Below are 18,155 nucleotides of genomic sequence, written 5' to 3'. Positions count from 1 at the left end.
AGGTTATTGTTTTAACCAGAGAAAGGCAAGAACCCTTAATCCTCACCAGTGATGGTGTAGCTTCTGACTTCAGGGCTGATGGTTCTCTGAACAGGACTCTGACCATTGGATGGGATGGCATCAACCTGGAAGCCTGTGATAGTCTCTGTCTTGGTTCTCCAGTTAATGGTGATGGTAGTTTCTGTGGCATCTGTCACTCGGGCCCGACGTGGAGGACTGACATCTACATGATATCAAAGTTGGTGAGTTGTTAGTAGCTTTCATGTCCACAGAAATGATAATTTGGAGTTGTTTTTTTTTTTAAAGCCCATCTTATAATTCCTTACCACATATAAATATCAGTATTATAAAGACTAGATTCTTAGGAGCACAATGTTGACCTCCTTATGATTGTGATGTTAACATCTAGTCATTTTAACAGGGAAATTAGTACTAACTTGGGAAATGAACACCAGCATTTCTGAGTCTTGCTATTATGACAGTGTTCCATTATTATTAATGTTATATCCAAGAGAATAATGAATAATTATTAATACTAATATCAAATGTTGGTATACTGCTTTTATTTTTTTCCAAATTCCACACATCTCACTTGATTCTTTTAACAATCCTATGAGATAAGTACTTGCCCTGATTATACAGATGAAAAAATGGAGTCATGGTTGGGATTCAATTACTTGCCTAAGGTCTCAAAGCTAGTTATAATCAGAGCTACCAAGAGAAACCAAATCAAGCACTTGTAGTTTTGGATATGCCAGGGATTAAAACATCTGTGTTTCCAGGCCCAGTTACCAGCCCCCCCCAACCATATTACTAGAACAAAAGTCTCTTATAATAAGTATCCTATCAGATAAGTTTCTGCAGCATTATCAAGGGACTTTACTGTATATGCCAATGAGGTTTTTTTGGGGGGTGGGATGTTGGGAAAGAAAAAAGTATCATCCTCAAGATAAATTTAATTTTAAGGAAGGCCTGCATCTCCTCCATAGTCAGGCCTCTACAGACTTGAGTCTATTTTTCGTCTCTTTGTCCTACTTCCTGCATAGCCATGGATACAGGAAAACTTGAATTACTTACTCTCCAAAGTCGTAACTACACCCTGTGCCGGCCTGCTGGTCAGTGTATCCTTAAGAGCATAGACACTGACTTCATATTTGGTTGCCACCTACAAATAAGGAAACCACAGGAACTTTAACAGTCAGAATTAGCAATGTAATCTTTGGAAAACAAAATAAAATAAACAAATAAATCCACAGGGTCTTTAAAGACAGAACTAAGTATAGACTAGTGTCCCAATAAACAGAGAAATAATGTTAGGTGAGCTATACAATGCAACCTCTTACCATGAGTTTTGTTTTTAGTCCTATAATGATTATCAGGGCAATTTCTCAACTGATATCTTATCTAAAGAAATTATCCCTGGGGTTAAGCAGCTTCTGCATTCATAGCAAAAAATTTTAAAAAATACTTGGGACATACACTTGAAGTGTTGGCCATAGAGATTTGTTGACTAAAGATCTGGAGGGTACTGGTAGTGGATGCTCCTGGGGGAAAAATAACTTCTGCCTGTCTTTCCTCAATTCTTTCCTTGAAATGATTAAAATCAGGTTCCAGAAGAACCCACTTTCCTTGGAATTCTGTTACCGCTACTAGCAAAGTAGTATCTTTTTGGCAGTTTCTATAGCTAGAGGAAGTTGTAATGGGGGTGGGGTAAAGGGAGCTAAATGCCAACAGGACGTCACTCATCCTGCCATTGTGGTAGATGACTATACCCTCGCCATCCCATAGTCTGCTCTCTTTTTTGAGGCAAAGTTCTTAAAATTCATCACCAGAATAAATGTATTTAGCCCATGAATGTAATTAAAGGCTGGCTCTGCCTTCAGAGATAATGTGGGTGAGGGAATAGGTGGGGAGGAGAATCAAGTGAATTGAAAAGCCAATAATCCAAGATTCTCTATTATCTTCAGCTCAATATCCCAGATATGGTTGAAAAAGCTAATGTTCCCCTGAAGAAATGCTACTCAGTATGCACTGCAGTTATCAAGGTATATAATACTTCTCTACACTGAATAAAGGACTGAGAGATGATGCATATGGAATCTTGCATAGCTATCGTATGTACTCCATGATTAGAGTTTTGCTCAAACTGTTTTATCATGAGAATATTGGTATCATGACAGGCAACTGGTATGTTGAGAAATGGCTGGTATAAAAATGTAGGGCATCAATTAAAAAGAATGGATGTGTGCAGGAAATATCCTTCATCTGAAGATAGTATGTAAAAGGCAGTTTTAGCTTTATCATAAAATTTAATCTCTAACTCTCTGGTATGGCCTGAACTGGATTAAGAATTGGCCTTTAATTTTTTTTTTTTTACTCTCAAGAAGAGATAACATGAGTTACCATCAATCCTGACACCACCACTGAGGTGCTATCTGGTGAAAGATTGATCTCCTTCATGGGTCCTGTCTTCTCCTTGGGCGTCACTCTCACTCTGTATCCAGTGAGTTGAACATTAGGTGCTGTCCATTGTGCTGTCAAGCTGGTCGGAGTAACCTGAGTGAACTTCAGGTTGGTTGGTGAAGGAATAGCTGTCAAGATGGTCATTAGTTAGAGGTTACCTTGCAGAAACTAGGGGATGGGCAGAGTCATAAGCATTCAAAGAAGAAAAAAAAATGGATTGATCTGTGAAAAGTATTGTTTTTTGGTTTTTGTTTTTTTTTTTTGCCCAGGGAAAGATGTGTAAATTTTGTGGATGAGACTGACCATGAGAAAAGGGCATGTTGGAGCACGTGACTTTTCTTTCTATCTCCATTGAAGTTTTTTTTAAATAATAAATATTTTTATGTAAAGTGTTGAGTTCCAAATTTTATCCATTGAATTTTAACATCAAGGATAACTGTCAGATCTATGAAAAAAAAAAGTCCTGGGTGCTGGTCATTGGACTCTGTTTCTCATAAAGTGTTTGCTCTAAGAGAAACCAAGTACTTCCTACAGTCCATTTATCTGTCAAGCCAAATTGGTTTAGGGGCCAATATTCTTCCCCCCTTTGTATTTTATTTTATTAGTGTACAAAGATAATAATGAATCAATTATGGAGTCATTCTCCACGCTTTTGAATATATAGGAACATTTAGGGTTTCCATTTCCTATGGAGAATTCTTGGCTAACTTTGGAACATCATCTATGGTAAAATCCAAGTCAATATTTGAGGAGGGACTTGGGGGGCCAATTTAATATAGCTCAAGTTTCCACAGCACCTCAAGACCACACCCACAAGCCTTCTCTGTTTCTATGTTCACAAAGCATAAAGGGACAAGTTGTTGGTGGAAAATAACCATGTTTCCAACAACTTTCAGAAAACTTTGACTTAACATATAAAGTCATTTTTGTATGCATATAATCAATACTCCTTTGAGGAGATGAAGTGATCACACACCCAGCAGATTACTAATTGGAAAAAAAACCCCAAACTTACCCTTGTTGTCTCAGAAAGATGCTGCTGTCAAGTATCATTTTTTTAAAAAAAGAAAACAGTAAGCAGATATGATGCCAGGTCTTTACAAATACATTGAAGGCAAACCACAAGGAAACATGATTTAGGAAATAATCCACTATTTTAGCTTGAAGCAAAGCACCAATTTCTAGTCTGCTGCTTTTTGCTCCTGATCTTGTGCACAAGCCATGCATTTCTGAGATTTCCTTGTATTAGGCCTATTTGTCTTTGAACTCACCTAAGCATCCTAGTAAGCCACCATTTCCTTCTCCAAAAAGAAGCATTCAGTTCCTATTCTTGCAGGAGGTTGGTTTTTTTCATTATTATTTTTTAATTCCTGAGATGGGCACCAGTTATTTAAGGCAGTATCTTTCACTCAGCAGGGCATAAAGCCACTGCTCCCATGACCACCTGAGTGGTGCAATGAAAGGTATACCTGTGGACTGGGTTCCAATCAGGGGCTGGCTCTCCATATCATCGTGCAAGGCAACAACACTGACTGTGTACTCAGACCCCGGCCTGAGGCCTTTCAGTTCTGCTGTGTCTTCTTCACCATCAGGGGCGGGAAATAGCTCATGGATTCCATCCTCAGGGCTTGAGTAGGTCACCCTATACCTGGAAACTTGCCCCTGTGGGCTTTCCCAAGCAATTTTGATGGAATCAACATCCACATCAGTGAATGCCAGTCCTTTAGGGCGGTCAATGTCTGTTAGGCAAATTAACGGTGAGAGGTTATGGGAAAAGTAAGTAGGGAAATAAGCATTTGATAACATGCAAAGCAGTTTCGCAGATACCATTTCCTTCTACAAATTAACTCCAATCAAACAAACCACTATTAATTAAATGGAAATTACTTGACAGTTTCTGAAAAGATTAAATTATTTTTCTCTGATTTAAAAAATTATGATCCTTTAAAACTAAAACAAAAACCAGGTGCACATGGATGAGAAACCCAGACACCCTGAAAAATGTACCCACAATTGGGATTTAATATATCTACTTAATTCCAAGGTAATAATTCTTCTTCTTTCTTTCTTTTCTTTTCTTTTTTTTTTTTTTTGCAATGTGATGTTAGTTTTACAGACCAACTTTTTCTATGCCTTAGGGATGGTAAAGATGATTTCCAAAGTGAGTTTTAGACTCTTAGACATATTTCTTCAACACCTATTTTTTACCCCCCTCTATCAGTTATTTTCAGTGATGTCATCTAGCAAATAAATCACATCTTACTACTAAATTTACCACATTTTACTGTTAAAGGGAGGGAGGAGCACGTAAATCCAATTTTACCATCCAGACATAGAAAATGAGGTCCTGGCAAAGACAAAAACAAAACAAAACAAAAAAAACCCACAACATTTTGTAGATTTGCTAAAGCCAAATCACATTCTGCCAAGGCCATCTGAGCAAAGGAATCTAAAGCACAGCACCTAAGGATGATAGTTTGGCAATGTTTCTCCCCTACAAGTGTTCTATGAAGACACTGGAAAGGAAAATTGTCTGCCCAGAGATCGCTGAAGCCATGAACCAGCAGACGGCTGTTCTAGCAGCAGAGATGTGTACAGGGCTTTTGGATACCCACAGACAGAATTTTACTGTTGAAACTGAAAAACCATTAAGATACGTACTGGTGACTGCGGTCTGAACCAGAGGCTGACTCTCTCCATTTTGATTCTGAGCATAGACGCTAACCACATATTCCACTGTGGGCTGCAGTCCCTCAATGGTCATTTCGGTTTGGTCTGGAAAAAAAAAATCACAGAAGACTCATATGTAAGGAATGGATTGTGAGGTATAATGTGAGTGTCCATGTTGGCCATTGAGATATTGACAATCCCAGCTCTGCTCTCTACCTCCTGTGTGACTTTGGGAATTACCTATTTGGGCTTTAGTTTCCTTACCTGTAAAATAACAGGATAATCCCTAAGGTTCCCTCTTAACTCCTATAATTCTATGTATTTAGAAAGAAGAGATTGTATCTTTGTATTCTTCAGTGCCTACCACAGTGCTTTGCATATAGTAATTACCCAGTAAATGTACATCCAATTTCATTGAATAAATGATAGTCATTATTTTTATTTTTTATTTTCGGGGCAATGAGGGTTGAGTGACTTGCCCAGGGCCACACAACTAGTAAGTGTCAAGTGTCTGAGGCTGGATTTAAACTCAGGTCCTCCTGAATCCAGGGCCAGTGTTTTATCTACTGCACCACCTAGCTGCTCTAGTCATTTATTTATTTATTTTTTTTTAAATTTTAGTGAGGCAATTGGGGTTAAGTGACTTGCCCAGGGTCACACAGCTAGTAAGTGTTAAGTGTCTGAGGCCAGATTTGAACTCAGGTACTCCTGACTCCAGGGCCGGTGCTCCTATCCACTGCGCCATCTAGCTGCCCCTCTAGTCATTTATTTTAAGAAAATAATAAGGACTGACTCTTCTATCTGTATCTTGTTGATTGAGAAACTGAGACTGCTCTTACCTGGGCCTGTAGTTTTTGTTTTAGATGGTCCAGGACCATTTTTGGGAACAGTGGTCACTCTGTAACCAGTAACTGGGGAATTAGAAGGCAGCCACCTCACACTGATGCTGTTGTCCTGCACATCAGTCACTTGCATTTGGGATGGCTTATCAATTTCTAGACAAAAAACACAAAAAGAAGTCAGAAAAGCCCATAGGAGGACAAGGTGAGTTTGTACTCAGGTACCATAATCCTTAGAATGCCCTGATTGGATGATGCTTGCTCAGATGTAGACCATTTCCTTTCCTCAGGCAATTTTGAGGAAAAGATGGCAAGAAGTTCAGGTTAGCTATGAAAAGGTAGCCTTGGAACTCAAGAAATCAATGGAATTAAACCATAATTTTTTTTCTGGTGAAAACTATACACAAAACACATTCAAAACAGCTGTCTGTTTATATTTTTTACATTTACATTATTTACATTTACCTTCAACTTCAAGGTACTCATTCCCACCTTCTAACTTTGGTCTTAGTGCTTTTGGGACTATTTGTAGATTGACTTTACTTCTTAAGAAAGTCAACAGCTCTATGGTTTAGGAGAAAATGAGGTCAAAAGAAAAGTTGGAATTATCATTAGTAGAAATAAATCTGCAGTAGCCCCAGGATGGTTTGTACCTGTTTTGTATGAAATAGTCACAGGTTTGCTGCTAGCTGGACTGTCTCCACGACCAGTGACTGCATACACGGTGATGGTATAATCTACTCCAGGCTTGAGGCCAGTGATAGTGGCTGTGGATTTGGTACCAGGCACAGTGAACTCCTGCACAGGGCTATTTCCTCCTGTAGAAACAAAGTGGTAGAATACAATAGGATAGCTTAGGGGATAAAATCTGGTGGATAAATATTTCAAAGAGAAGAAAACTGAAGTGTACTTTACTCATTCATTGTTTTTTGGGTGGGGCAATGAGGGTTAAGTGACTTGCCCAGGGTCACATAGCTAGTAAATGTCAAGTGTCTGAGGTCAAATTTGAACTCAGGCCCTCCTGAATCCGGTACTCTATCCACTGCACCACCTAGCTGCCCCTCCTCATTCACCTTTTTTTTCCCCCTTCAGTGTGGCAATTGGGGTTAAGTGACTTGCTGAGGGTCACACAGCTAGTAAGTGTTAAGTGTCTGAGGTCGGATTTGAACTCAGGTACTCCTGACTCCAGGGCCAGTGCTCTATCCACTGCACCACCTAGCTGCCCCCTCCTCATTCACTTTTTTTTTTTTTGCAGGGCAATGAGGGTTAAGTGGCTTGCCCAGGGTCACACAGCCAGTAAGTATCAAGTGTCTGAGGCCAAATTTGAACTCAGGAACTCCCGAATCCAGGGCCAGTGCTTTATCCACTGCGCCACCTAGCCGCCCCCTCCTCATTCACTTTTTTTTTTTTTTTTTTAGTGAGGCAATTGGGGTTAAGTGACTTGCCCAGGGTCACACAGCTAGTAAGTGTTAAGTGTCTGAGGCCGGATTTGAACTCAGGTCCTCCTGACTCCAGGGCCAGTGCTCTATCCACTGCGCCACCTAGCTGCCCCTCCCTCATTCACTTTTAAAGAGTAGGTAATTATTTTTGTCGTTTAGTCGTGTCTGACTCTTCATGACCCCACTTAGGTTTTTCTTAACAAAGATACTAAAGTGGTTTGCCATTTCCTTCGAAAAATCATTTTATAGATGTGGAAACTGAGGCAAAAAGAGTCTACGTGACTTGCTCAGGGTCACATAGCTAGTGAGTGTCTTGGGCTAGATTTGAACTCAGGTCTTCCTGACTCCAGGTCCAATGCTCTATACACTGTGCTGCCTAGCTTTCCAGCTCATTATAGTTCATTCCAACTAATGGAGAAACTAAGGAAGATGTCAAGGACTTTGAATTTTAGAACTCTTGCATCAGGCTTGGGTTAGGGAGTGGAAGAGCCTTGGATCACAAGTCTTACCATTTGTCTTAAGTAAAGTGAGAATGGAGTGGATATTCTTTTGTTGTCTTACCTGTTTCACCATAGGTGATTCTATAATATCTGACGGTAACTGCAGGTGCATCCCAACTAATAAGCAGGCTAGTTGGGGTAGTGGCAATGACTTCAAGGTCCCTTGGAACATCAGAAACTGAGGAATAATTGAAAAAGTTCCATTTCCATTAGTTTCAAAGACTACTGAGATTTATCATTATATAAGTTTGTAACTACTTTAATGACAAATCCCCAACATACATTTTTCACAAATCTTACACATGGATGTATGAGTGAAAATGAATCCAGGGTCAGGTCATCTACTAAAGGTGTGATTAAACCAAATGTGTAAACTACCATAGAATTTAAGCCTGTGAAAAGAACTGTTCCTAGGGGCAACTTAAAAACACAGCAAATTTTCCATTTAGACTCCAATTTTTGAATAAAACTTCAGGTCTTGTTTGTATGCATAAATACCTACATAAAAATTCACTCTATAAACTTCTTGGGAAGATACAAACAGTTTTCCATTTCCACTCCCCACCTCTATCCTTTGTCTGTTAAAAAGGCTGAGGCAGATAAGACAAAAACCCATTTCATAGAAGACACTGCATAATATAAGACAACCCTCTGAGTTTTCCTACAGTTCAGTCTTACCTGTTGACTGTTGGCCAACCAAAGGGGCGCTTTCTTCTCTGCCATTGACAGATATGATGCTGATTACATATTCTGTGCCTGGATTCAGGTTAGTGAGTGTGATGGAGTTCCTTGATGGAGGAACCCGATCCTCACGAGGTCTTCCGCTAGCATGTTCAGGATGGTGACGAATCTTGTAGCCAGTGTTGGGGGCTCGTGGAGACATCCAATGGACAGTGAAGGAGTTGGCAGTTATATCAGAAAAGTCAATGCCAGTTGGGGAATCAAGACCTGTTTTTCCGAGAAGACAAAGAAGATACTTAGGAAGGGAAAAGGGAAGGGGAAAAACAACCAACTAACCTTACTAATGCAGTAATGAATATGCCAGGTATGATCTACTGAATCAAAATGTACTATATTCTGTAATTAAAAGTGATGATAGAAGAGGTAATATTTAAGAAAAAGGAATATAGTTAGTGAACTTGCTCATGACAAACAAGTAAATCCCACCTGCACACAGTTAAAGGAATATTTAATTTGGTGAAGAGAATGGCACTAAATCTTCAGGCAGATGAAAGGAAATAAAGAGCTCATCTTTTTTATTAAAGAGAGAATAAGAAGGAGAAGATGGATACCAATGGGAGATAATTAGGTTAGTCATTAGAAAGAGCATTCGGATAAAGAGAATTATAAATGCTGATTTGGTTAACAAGAAGGATTGTAAAAAGCTCCTTTTGTGGAGACCTTAAGAAAAAAGACAAGTAATTAGCTTCCTGGAATTGTTTGTTTTTAACATTCCTCTGAGGAAGCAGAAATATTCTGGACTTACTCTGTTGGACCAAAGTAATTATTCATTCCATGGTGGTAGTGGTGGTAGTAGTAGTAGTAGTAGTAGTAGTAGTAGTAGTAGTAGTAGTAGTAGTAGTAGTAGTAGTAGTAGTAGTAGTAGTAGTAGTAGTAGTAGTAGTAAGTGGTGGTGGTGTAGTACTAGTAGTAGAAGTAATAACAACAACAACAACAATAAAAGTAATAATAGTAATGTTAACAGATCAATTGGTTTTGTTGTCTGCAATTAGCAGATGCCGGAAGCCTGGCAAACTGAAGGAGTTAAACCTAGCCAATTTGACCCACCTGTTTTCTGTCTTCCTTTAAGAGGTATGCTCTCATGTTGTTCATAAACGCTGGAAACACTCACCAAATACTCAGTACCAGGAAGGAGATCTGAAGAGTCAAAAAAAGACCATTTTCAGCTTTGAGTTTGAAAACACAGATGTCATAAATATCCCCTGGGCCATTTCAGTGGATGAGAGAACGAATCAGTTTTGTTCAGTGATTTGCTCAGGGTCACTTGGCCAATGTGTGTCAGAGGCAGAACCTGAATCCAGATCCTGCTGTCTTTGAGGACAGTTTTCTATCCACTGACATGACACCTTTTCTGGTTTTTGTTTGTTTTTGTTTTGAATATATCTAAGTAAGGACAGATGAATAGACCTAGACCTAGAAGTCATTAAATCTTTATTCCATTATGATCTTTTACAATCTTTTGGGCTAATGTGGAATAAGGGTCCTGCATATTTATGATGGATACTCTATGAGGAAGCAGGAATTCCTGACTCTTGTTACTTACTCAATTCAACACTTTGGGCAAATTAATGAAATAGATTTCAATCAAACAATTGTTCAGTCCATTATATATTTATTTAGGGCCTACTGTGAGCCAGTCACTATACTAGACACTACTTACTCAAAGACAAAAATAAAGCAACTTCTGTCTTCAGAGCATACATTGTACCGGGGAAGACAACATGTTTCTATACATGTAGAATACATAGAAAATAAATAGATCATTTTTATGGGGCAGTCTATTACCTGAGAGGATCAGGAAAGTCCCCTTGTAGGAAGCAGTGATTGAGCTGAAATTCTAAAAAAGCTAGTTTTGTCTGAAAATGTCTTATGGTTTTCTACCAGTTCCCATCCCCAAGGCTGGGTTGATCTCCTTGACTCCCGAGTTTCCTTCCTTCTCTCAGTCTGATGATTCTATGATTAGTCCTCTTCTATCTACCATTGCCCCATCCCTCTAACCACATTTAATGTTGCTTGGCTTGAATGGCAAAATGTGAGAGAATAATTAAATATGTGCCTAAAGAAGGTAAGCTATCTTGAGGCTTTACCCACTTCTAAGATCTATGATGGGATTCCTATATGCACCTTTCATTTACTCCAGGTGTTTATTCTGAAGTATCAATTAGAAAGAGGCCATTTGTCAGTGATGTGCTGGGTTATAAAGTACTTTTGGAGTGTGCTAAAAGGTACCACGACTGGGTACCAGTGGGAGAGGAAAAGCCACATCTGCAAGCAAACATATTTTCTCTTTACACATAGAATGTCTGAGGCTGTTTGCACAATAATAATATTCGGGTTTTCCCAGAATGTTGCCTACCATGCATGGTAGAGTTCATATGGTAGTGCATCCCTAGTCTGTGATTAAATTACAGAGTGATGCTTCTCAACCATATGAAGACAAATAAGGCTAGATTGCTCTTCAATGATCCTTTCTTTCCTAGAACAAATACTCCCAGGAAATACTAACTGTTTTTTCAACTCAGTCAGTGTCAAAGGAAGTAACAGGAAAGGACCATGATGCGGAGTGGAAGAGAAACCACCAATCTTTAAATATGTTGAAAATATAGAAGACAGACTATTTTGTAGGTCACTTGCCTAGAAGTGAAATGGTCTTCAGCTCATGTGGTAGTTTTAATTATAATTTGATACACACATGTATAATTAACCATGCTTGCCTCAGTTCCTCGTGTGTAAAATGAACTGGAGAAGGAAATGGCAAAGCATCTTTCCCAAGAAAACCCCAAATGGAGTCATGAAGAGTTGAACATGACTGAACAACAACAAAATAGATGTATATGTATATGTGTAATTATAACTGCTACATATACATGTGCATATATGTATATATTGTAATGATTGGAATGACGCCACCTGCTGGAGACTTACTGTAGAAGAGTTCCGCCCATCCAAAGAAAAGACTCCTGGTCTTGCCCTCAAAGACCTTCGCTTCATGGGCAGAACTCTTCTACAGTAAGTCTCCAGCAGGTGGCGTCATTCCAATCGTTACAATATCATATATTTTATAGCTCTTTAACTTTCATTAAAAACCCTTATTAAAAGTTATTTCTCATAACTTCTCATTTCATAGCAAGTTATATTTATTTTGATTTTATGAGGATTTAGGCCAGAAAAATATACTGCTTCTAGATGTCACTTTTGCAAAGTGCTACTTTGTCTGAGTTCCTATTCTCCTGAAATATCCACCTAACAGATGCTCCCGGCAGTCTGAATTTAAATGTCGATTCCCTTCCCTTAAAATAAGCAAAGACACATCTTACTACATCAAACAATCATTCATTTTGTCCTTCTAAAAAGTTCATTCTGAGTTTTCAAGTGCTAAATATATGGTTCAATGACACATTTTTATTTTAATAAAATGGATATGATGACAATAGTTTAGAGCTATTTCTTTCTTCCCAAAACATTTGGCTCAAATCTTACATAATTCATGCTGACATGAACTTTAATTGCATGTGTTTCTTTGGTTTATATCTTAGGTCCTCACCACCAGAATTTTCCATTCACAAAATATAACCAAAGCCATATCAAGAAAGGTATATACACATATAAAGATTCACTTAATTACCTGCATGTATTTAAGAGATGAATTTGTAAGTAGGCCAATAAATTTCTTGCTTTTAATTACAATTATATTGGGGTGCCAGTAACATATTCAATATGCTCTGAAACAGGTTTGGGTCAAATGAATCACTTACTTGTTAGAACCACCATGTTATCTGAAGGGGAAATGGTTAACTCTGCAACATCTTCCTCATTTTTCACAGGTGAATATCGTACCAGTAGGTTAGTCAGTTCAATGGATGGCGGTGGAGCCCAGGTCACACGCATGGTGTCTGGGCCAACATTGGTGAATCGCAGGTCAGTGGGAGGGGGGACAGCTAAGTTCAAATAAGAAAGAAGAATAAGTTAAATTGGAGAATGGAATCTAACTGAAATGAAATTACAAAGAGGTTAAGAAAAACACCATTTCATGCAAAAATAGGAAAAATGACAATCAATCAGAATCATGCAAACACTTTTCTAATCTACATAATTTTCCACTATTGTTATTTTTTTTTTAAATCACACATAGAATACTGTTAGGCTCCTTTAACCTTTCTGCCATTTTTGATATTTAGAACATGACTTTTATCTATTTTGCAAACATAATAACAAATTCCAAGTACGTTATCAGTGCCACGGGAGACACTATTGAACCCAAGGCTAAGAGAGGCTTAAGTTGCCACACAGCAAAGAGAGACAGAGCAGGACTTCCAAATACAAATGCATGCACACAGACAGAAAGAGGAGAGTATCCTGTAATGTGCCCATGACTGGTCCATCTACAGCTACAGGTACGGCTATATTTTCTGAGTCAGTGTGTTCTACTCATGCAAAGAGGTTCTCAGCATGTTTTTTTTTTTTTTTAACCATGCATAGCAGAGAACCTTTACAGTGCTGCATGTTTGTCACTAGCCTTTGATTAAAGAGTGGCTTTCTTTCAAAAGAGGCATGAAGCGGCTTATTTGACTCAACCAATATGAAAGGAGAAATCACAGAACCTTGTTGGGGAGCAGAGAGGAGAAAAGACTAATATACTTAGAAAACAGTCATCCGGAAGCAGCTTTAGACTTCTCAGTAATGCTCATTCTGGAGTCCAAGACTCAGGTTTGTAATGAGCATCATGGCGATATAACTAATTATGTCATTCAGACATGAATATAAAGGGCATGCAATATATTTTCTGACTTCCCATAGTTTCAAATGGAATATGATTCTAGGGGTAGCTTCACATTCATTTAAATTATAACAATCTTCTGCCCCCCCCCTCTTTCTAATTCACTGTGCTGAATGCATATTCACCCTTCTTTTCAACTTTGGCAAATATTGGTTCTCCTTTGAAACTGCCACACCTTTGACCAAAGCGGCTGGTACCAACATGCAACACCATCCATGTCTTAAACACAGAAGTTTTCAAAATTCACCCGTTTGTTGTGTCAGAGTGGTAGGGGCACTCTCTCCGCCATTAATGAGAGTGATAACGCTGATGTCATAGTCAATGCCAGGCTCCAGCCCTGTAACTGTGTAGTATCCTACTGAGGAGTCCACAAAATCTTCAAAAATAGGGATACCTTCTCCTGCCGCAACTACTGTGATGCGGTACCCAATAATGGTGGAGGCGTTTAGTGGGGTCCACCTCAGGCCGATGCTTGAATCGGTTATATCAACAAAGCTTAGGTCAGTGAGTTGGGGTACCTCTATTGGGTTATAAAGCAAAAGGGGCAAAAGGAAAATAGAGGCAAAAAAAGAGGAAAAATAAAGCAGTGTTCATCAGGTGACAAGTAGTAAAATTGATGGAATGCTAAAGCAATGATGGTAATATGCAAACTTTTCTTGTCAGTTATCTGAAAATTATTTCCAGATCAGCATCTCTTTTTTTTTTTTTTGGCTTCTTTTCAGCACAAAACATATTACAAACTTCTGTTTTAAATTTCTATGGATTTTGAAAATGTTCCCCACCCCAAATGTATGCTTTGAACCACATAGGTTCATAAAACAGTAAAACTCTGTAGGAAGCCAAAATGATTCCCAGAATCCCAATATCACATCTTCAACATGTATCACTTACTAAAAAAAAAAAAGAAAAAAGAAAAAAATGGAACCCAAATCCAAACTCTTTAGAAATAGTAACATGAAGCTCACTTGGAAAAGGCTTATTTGGTTTTTTTTTTAAGAAGGTTGCTGGATGACAGGTTTTCTATAGAAAATTCAAAACAACACCATACCCCACAATGCTGTATTTTACACATGAAACTTGCCATCCAAAGATGACTGTAAGCATAGAACAGATAGGTCTGGGTTGTATGCCTTCACCACTATTTTGTTTTTATCAAGTTTTATGACTATGCTTAGAATCTGTGGTTTTGTCACTGTAGGGAAATTCTTGGTGTGGGAATTCCCTTCATCAGTATTGCATTCAATCCTTTTTTTTTTTTTTGAGGCATTTGGGGTTAAGTGACTTGCCCAGGGTCACACAGCTAGTAAGTGTTAAGTGTCTGAAGCTGGATTTGAACTCGGGTCCTTCTGACTCCAGGGCCGGTGCTCTATCCACTGCGCCACCTAGCTGCCCCTCAATCCCTTTTTAACTAGGGAATTGTCTGAGCTATAGAAGGGTTAAACGACCTGTCACACATCTAGACAGCATTAGAAATGAGAGGTGAACCAAGGTCTTCTAGACCCCAAGTCCGGCATTCTAGCCAGAACCACATGCTCCCTCTATGTTTAATATATTCATCAAAATAAATTCTAATTGGTAAGCAATACTTTAAAAACTATGAAAGGCAACATTCCATTCATATCTGTCCAGTGCATGATACTCTGTAGCAACTTTATTTTGGATGGATCAAAGCCAAGGAACATTAAACAGTATGGCTTGAATTTTCCTGTTCAGTTCTCTAAGAAAGTCATATTGGTTTCCATATCACACCCTGAAGGTGTTCCCTTTACTCAGCATGATATTTTTAAGTAAAATCTCTCAATCTCTCTCTCTCTCTCTCTCTCTCTCTCTCTCTCTCTCTCTCTTAGGCTAAGAAGTTACAAGGTACGGATCTGTTTAATAACTGAGCTCAAATTAGGGCTTAGTTTTGGGAACAATTATTTTTACAAAACATGTGAGAGAAGAGTTATCAGTAAAATAAAGCTGTAATAGGATGCATTTACCATATTACTTTTAGTGAATATTGAATATGCACAAATAACAACATTTTAGTAAAATTTCCACTTCAGAGAACAGTGCAGGGTTAATGCCAATATTTGCTAAAATTATGCCACTGCATCAGGTATCTGTAGGAGCAAATAGCGTCCCAGAAAAGCACAGACATTTAAAGCTGCGTTATCAGCAAGCATTTGTCCAAACAGCTTTTGTCATTTCTTGGCTTAGTGAAGAGACAAAAAGTTAAAGCCCAAACATACCAGATATACAGAACCCGTTGGAGATTAAGAGCTGAATCCCCACTGCTATTGAAACTGCTAGTCTGCAAATCAATAGCAACAACTACAACTTGTTTTGCCGTTACCTGGGATGATGGTATCGGAGATGGGGACACTTTCCTTGTCACCTTTCACAGTGTACACACTGACATTGTATTCCAGGCCAGGACTCAGGTTTTCAAAAGTGCAGGAACTCTGATCTGCATGGACCACTTCTTCCAGAGAATAGCCCTCCTGGCCACTTGTAGGTGTTGTGGTTATTCTGTACCCAGAGATGTCTAAATACAACCAAAAAGGGACTCTCAGAGCCTATTCAAACAGAGTCAAAAGTTCTGGAGGGGCCCACCAGGTTGGAAAGGCATTCAGTAACACCCTTCGGGGAGACTGTATGCCCCTCGTCTGAGAACCAGCCAATAAAGGTCTATCAGCACAAGGCTGGCCCCCAGGGAATGAATCTTGTTGGCCATGACAACTCAGTAAACAATCTACCAAACCTTGAGTGGTCGGGGTCTGCTTCAGTGAAAGAAGTCCTTGGATATCACAGATGATATCATAAATGGGTTAACATACTGCTTCTGACTTTTACTACCTGTATCATGTAAGGCAAGACATTTAACCTTTCTGGGGCACAGTTTCCTCATCTGTAAAATGAGGGGGTTGGACAAGATGGTTTCTGAGTACTCTCACTTTGTTCACTGGCCAAAAAGAGAGTCATCGTCACACCTCCCTCAGAGGGTTGTTTTCAGAGTACAGTTTATTGTTAACATTAGGACTGATCATCATTTTTATGTGTTTTAGAAATAGAATGAATTTTTTAATTGCTCTTGTAGGGTTGCTTAGGTGGAAAGTAAAATTTTTAGAAATAAAATATAAGGAAGAATAAAAATAATTAACATGAATAACCATCACTGAATTTTTCCTCAGCTCCCATATTTTTAAAGAAAGACAAAATATAGCCTTTTCATTACATCAAGGCCCTATTAAAGAAGACAATTCAAGGGAAAATTTTCAAAATGGAGACAGGGAGCGGGCTAGTTAATTCTCAATGGTTTGTGTGTGTGTGTGTGTGTGTGTGTGTGTGTGTGTGTGTGTGTGTGTGTGTACTTGCATTAGGAGTCATGTGGATAAAACTCATTTAAGCCCTTTGAAAAATCACCCTTGTGTATCCACTTGACCAAATTTTCAGTGATGAATAAAAAGCACATATAAATCATTTCAGTTTCAGATGATTATCTGCAAATTTGCTCTTATCTTCATATGTCAAGCTACACTTCCATTATGCTTGCAATAATACTTAGCTTTAAGACAAAATGGAAAAAGGAGGCTGTCCAGATCCATCTCATCAAGTATTAGAGAGTGCCAGAGAGTAGTTCCTGCCTTTCAGATGAAATTGTATCAGGGAGCTGTGCCAACCACTCATAATCAAGGAAAAGTGGAACCTATTTAGCTATGGAACCCAAAGACATTTATTTCCCCATTGTGGATGCCACCCTCATGAGTGCTTTGAATATAGGAAAGAAGAAATGAACCACCATAGTTCTGACCATGGCTCTTCAAATCTCCTTCTCTCACTCTTTCCCAATATCCTCAGACTCCACAGGTGACCCCAGTTTCTGCTAACAGCCCCCCACTAAAACATAATCATGGTTTTAGACTAGAATTGTCAAACACACGTCCCATTCCTAAGTGCAGCCTAAACCAGATTTAAATGTACCTGGGCAAAAATTAACAAAATAAATAAAAATTCAATAGAATATAGATAATATATAGTTTTCTAACTCAATATGTGTGGTCTAGTGGCACCTCCCCCTCCCTTCAGTTTGCTCTTGACATCACTGTGGTAGAAAATATACTCCAATAAATAAATTTAAAAAATGCTCCAATAGAGCATTATTTATCTTATGGGGTTTTATGTATCTTAGGTCTCCTGTTCCCTTTTTATAAGGAACTGAATGTTTATGATTCTGACCCCACCTTTCTATGAAACGAAAGCAGTGAATAAAATTCTTGTCTGAGGAGACTATTTCTTTTACTTGTACTGCTGCTTCCAATATCTTTTTACCTGGACTGGTGCTTCTTTCCCAGGAGACAGTCAGGATTCCAGTATCAGGGTTTGCATCCAGGTGGAGGTTGGTAGGTGGAGCCAGTGCTATACAAAACAAAAAGTTAAATTGCCGTTGAAAGTTAACACACATCATTTGGTTCATTAACTTGTTTTCTAGAAGATTGGCTCATGATTACAGAATTAACAAATAATTCTAGAGCTCCCACACTAGGTGAAGTTATAGAAAACCTGTATTTCCTTTTTTTTTTTTTTTTTTTTTAGTGAGGCAATTGGGGTTAAGTGACTTGCCTAGGGTCACACAGCTAGTAAGTGTTAAGTGTCTGAGGCTGGATTTGAACTCAGGTACTCCTGAATCCAGGGCCAGTGCTTTATCCACTGCACCACCTAGCCACCCCGAAAACCTATATTT

At 38.7% G+C, this 18,155-nt stretch overlaps 1 protein-coding gene across 6 annotated transcripts in view; it reads right to left on the bottom strand.

The window, feature by feature from the left end:
• Nucleotides 1–18,155, bottom strand: part of FN1 (fibronectin 1) — an 84,561-nt gene that overhangs the window by 17,220 nt on the left and 49,186 nt on the right. For 3 of the 6 annotated variants that reach the window (XM_043994680.1, XM_043994681.1, XM_043994682.1), the window contains exons 23-35: nucleotides 17,744–17,830; nucleotides 15,768–15,959; nucleotides 12,408–12,590; nucleotides 9,700–9,789; nucleotides 8,590–8,859; nucleotides 7,973–8,089; nucleotides 6,626–6,790; nucleotides 5,973–6,128; nucleotides 5,125–5,238; nucleotides 3,933–4,202; nucleotides 2,404–2,591; nucleotides 1,078–1,165; nucleotides 47–223 (exon numbers count right to left, since the gene is read on the bottom strand). In XM_043994680.1, coding sequence (XP_043850615.1) covers nucleotides 47–223; nucleotides 1,078–1,165; nucleotides 2,404–2,591; nucleotides 3,933–4,202; nucleotides 5,125–5,238; nucleotides 5,973–6,128; nucleotides 6,626–6,790; nucleotides 7,973–8,089; nucleotides 8,590–8,859; nucleotides 9,700–9,789; nucleotides 12,408–12,590; nucleotides 15,768–15,959; nucleotides 17,744–17,830 — 2,097 coding nt within the window. The remainder of the gene's footprint in view (nucleotides 1–46; nucleotides 224–1,077; nucleotides 1,166–2,403; nucleotides 2,592–3,932; nucleotides 4,203–5,124; nucleotides 5,239–5,972; nucleotides 6,129–6,625; nucleotides 6,791–7,972; nucleotides 8,090–8,589; nucleotides 8,860–9,699; nucleotides 9,790–12,407; nucleotides 12,591–15,767; nucleotides 15,960–17,743; nucleotides 17,831–18,155) is intronic. The other 3 variants (XM_043994677.1, XM_043994678.1, XM_043994679.1) reach the window with 1 other exon arrangement.

The sequence above is a fragment of the Dromiciops gliroides genome, chromosome 3, assembly GCF_019393635.1.
Source record: "Dromiciops gliroides isolate mDroGli1 chromosome 3, mDroGli1.pri, whole genome shotgun sequence".
Taxonomy (NCBI): Eukaryota; Metazoa; Chordata; class Mammalia; order Microbiotheria; family Microbiotheriidae; genus Dromiciops; species Dromiciops gliroides.
This window is presented reverse-complemented; position numbering and strand designations above follow the sequence as displayed.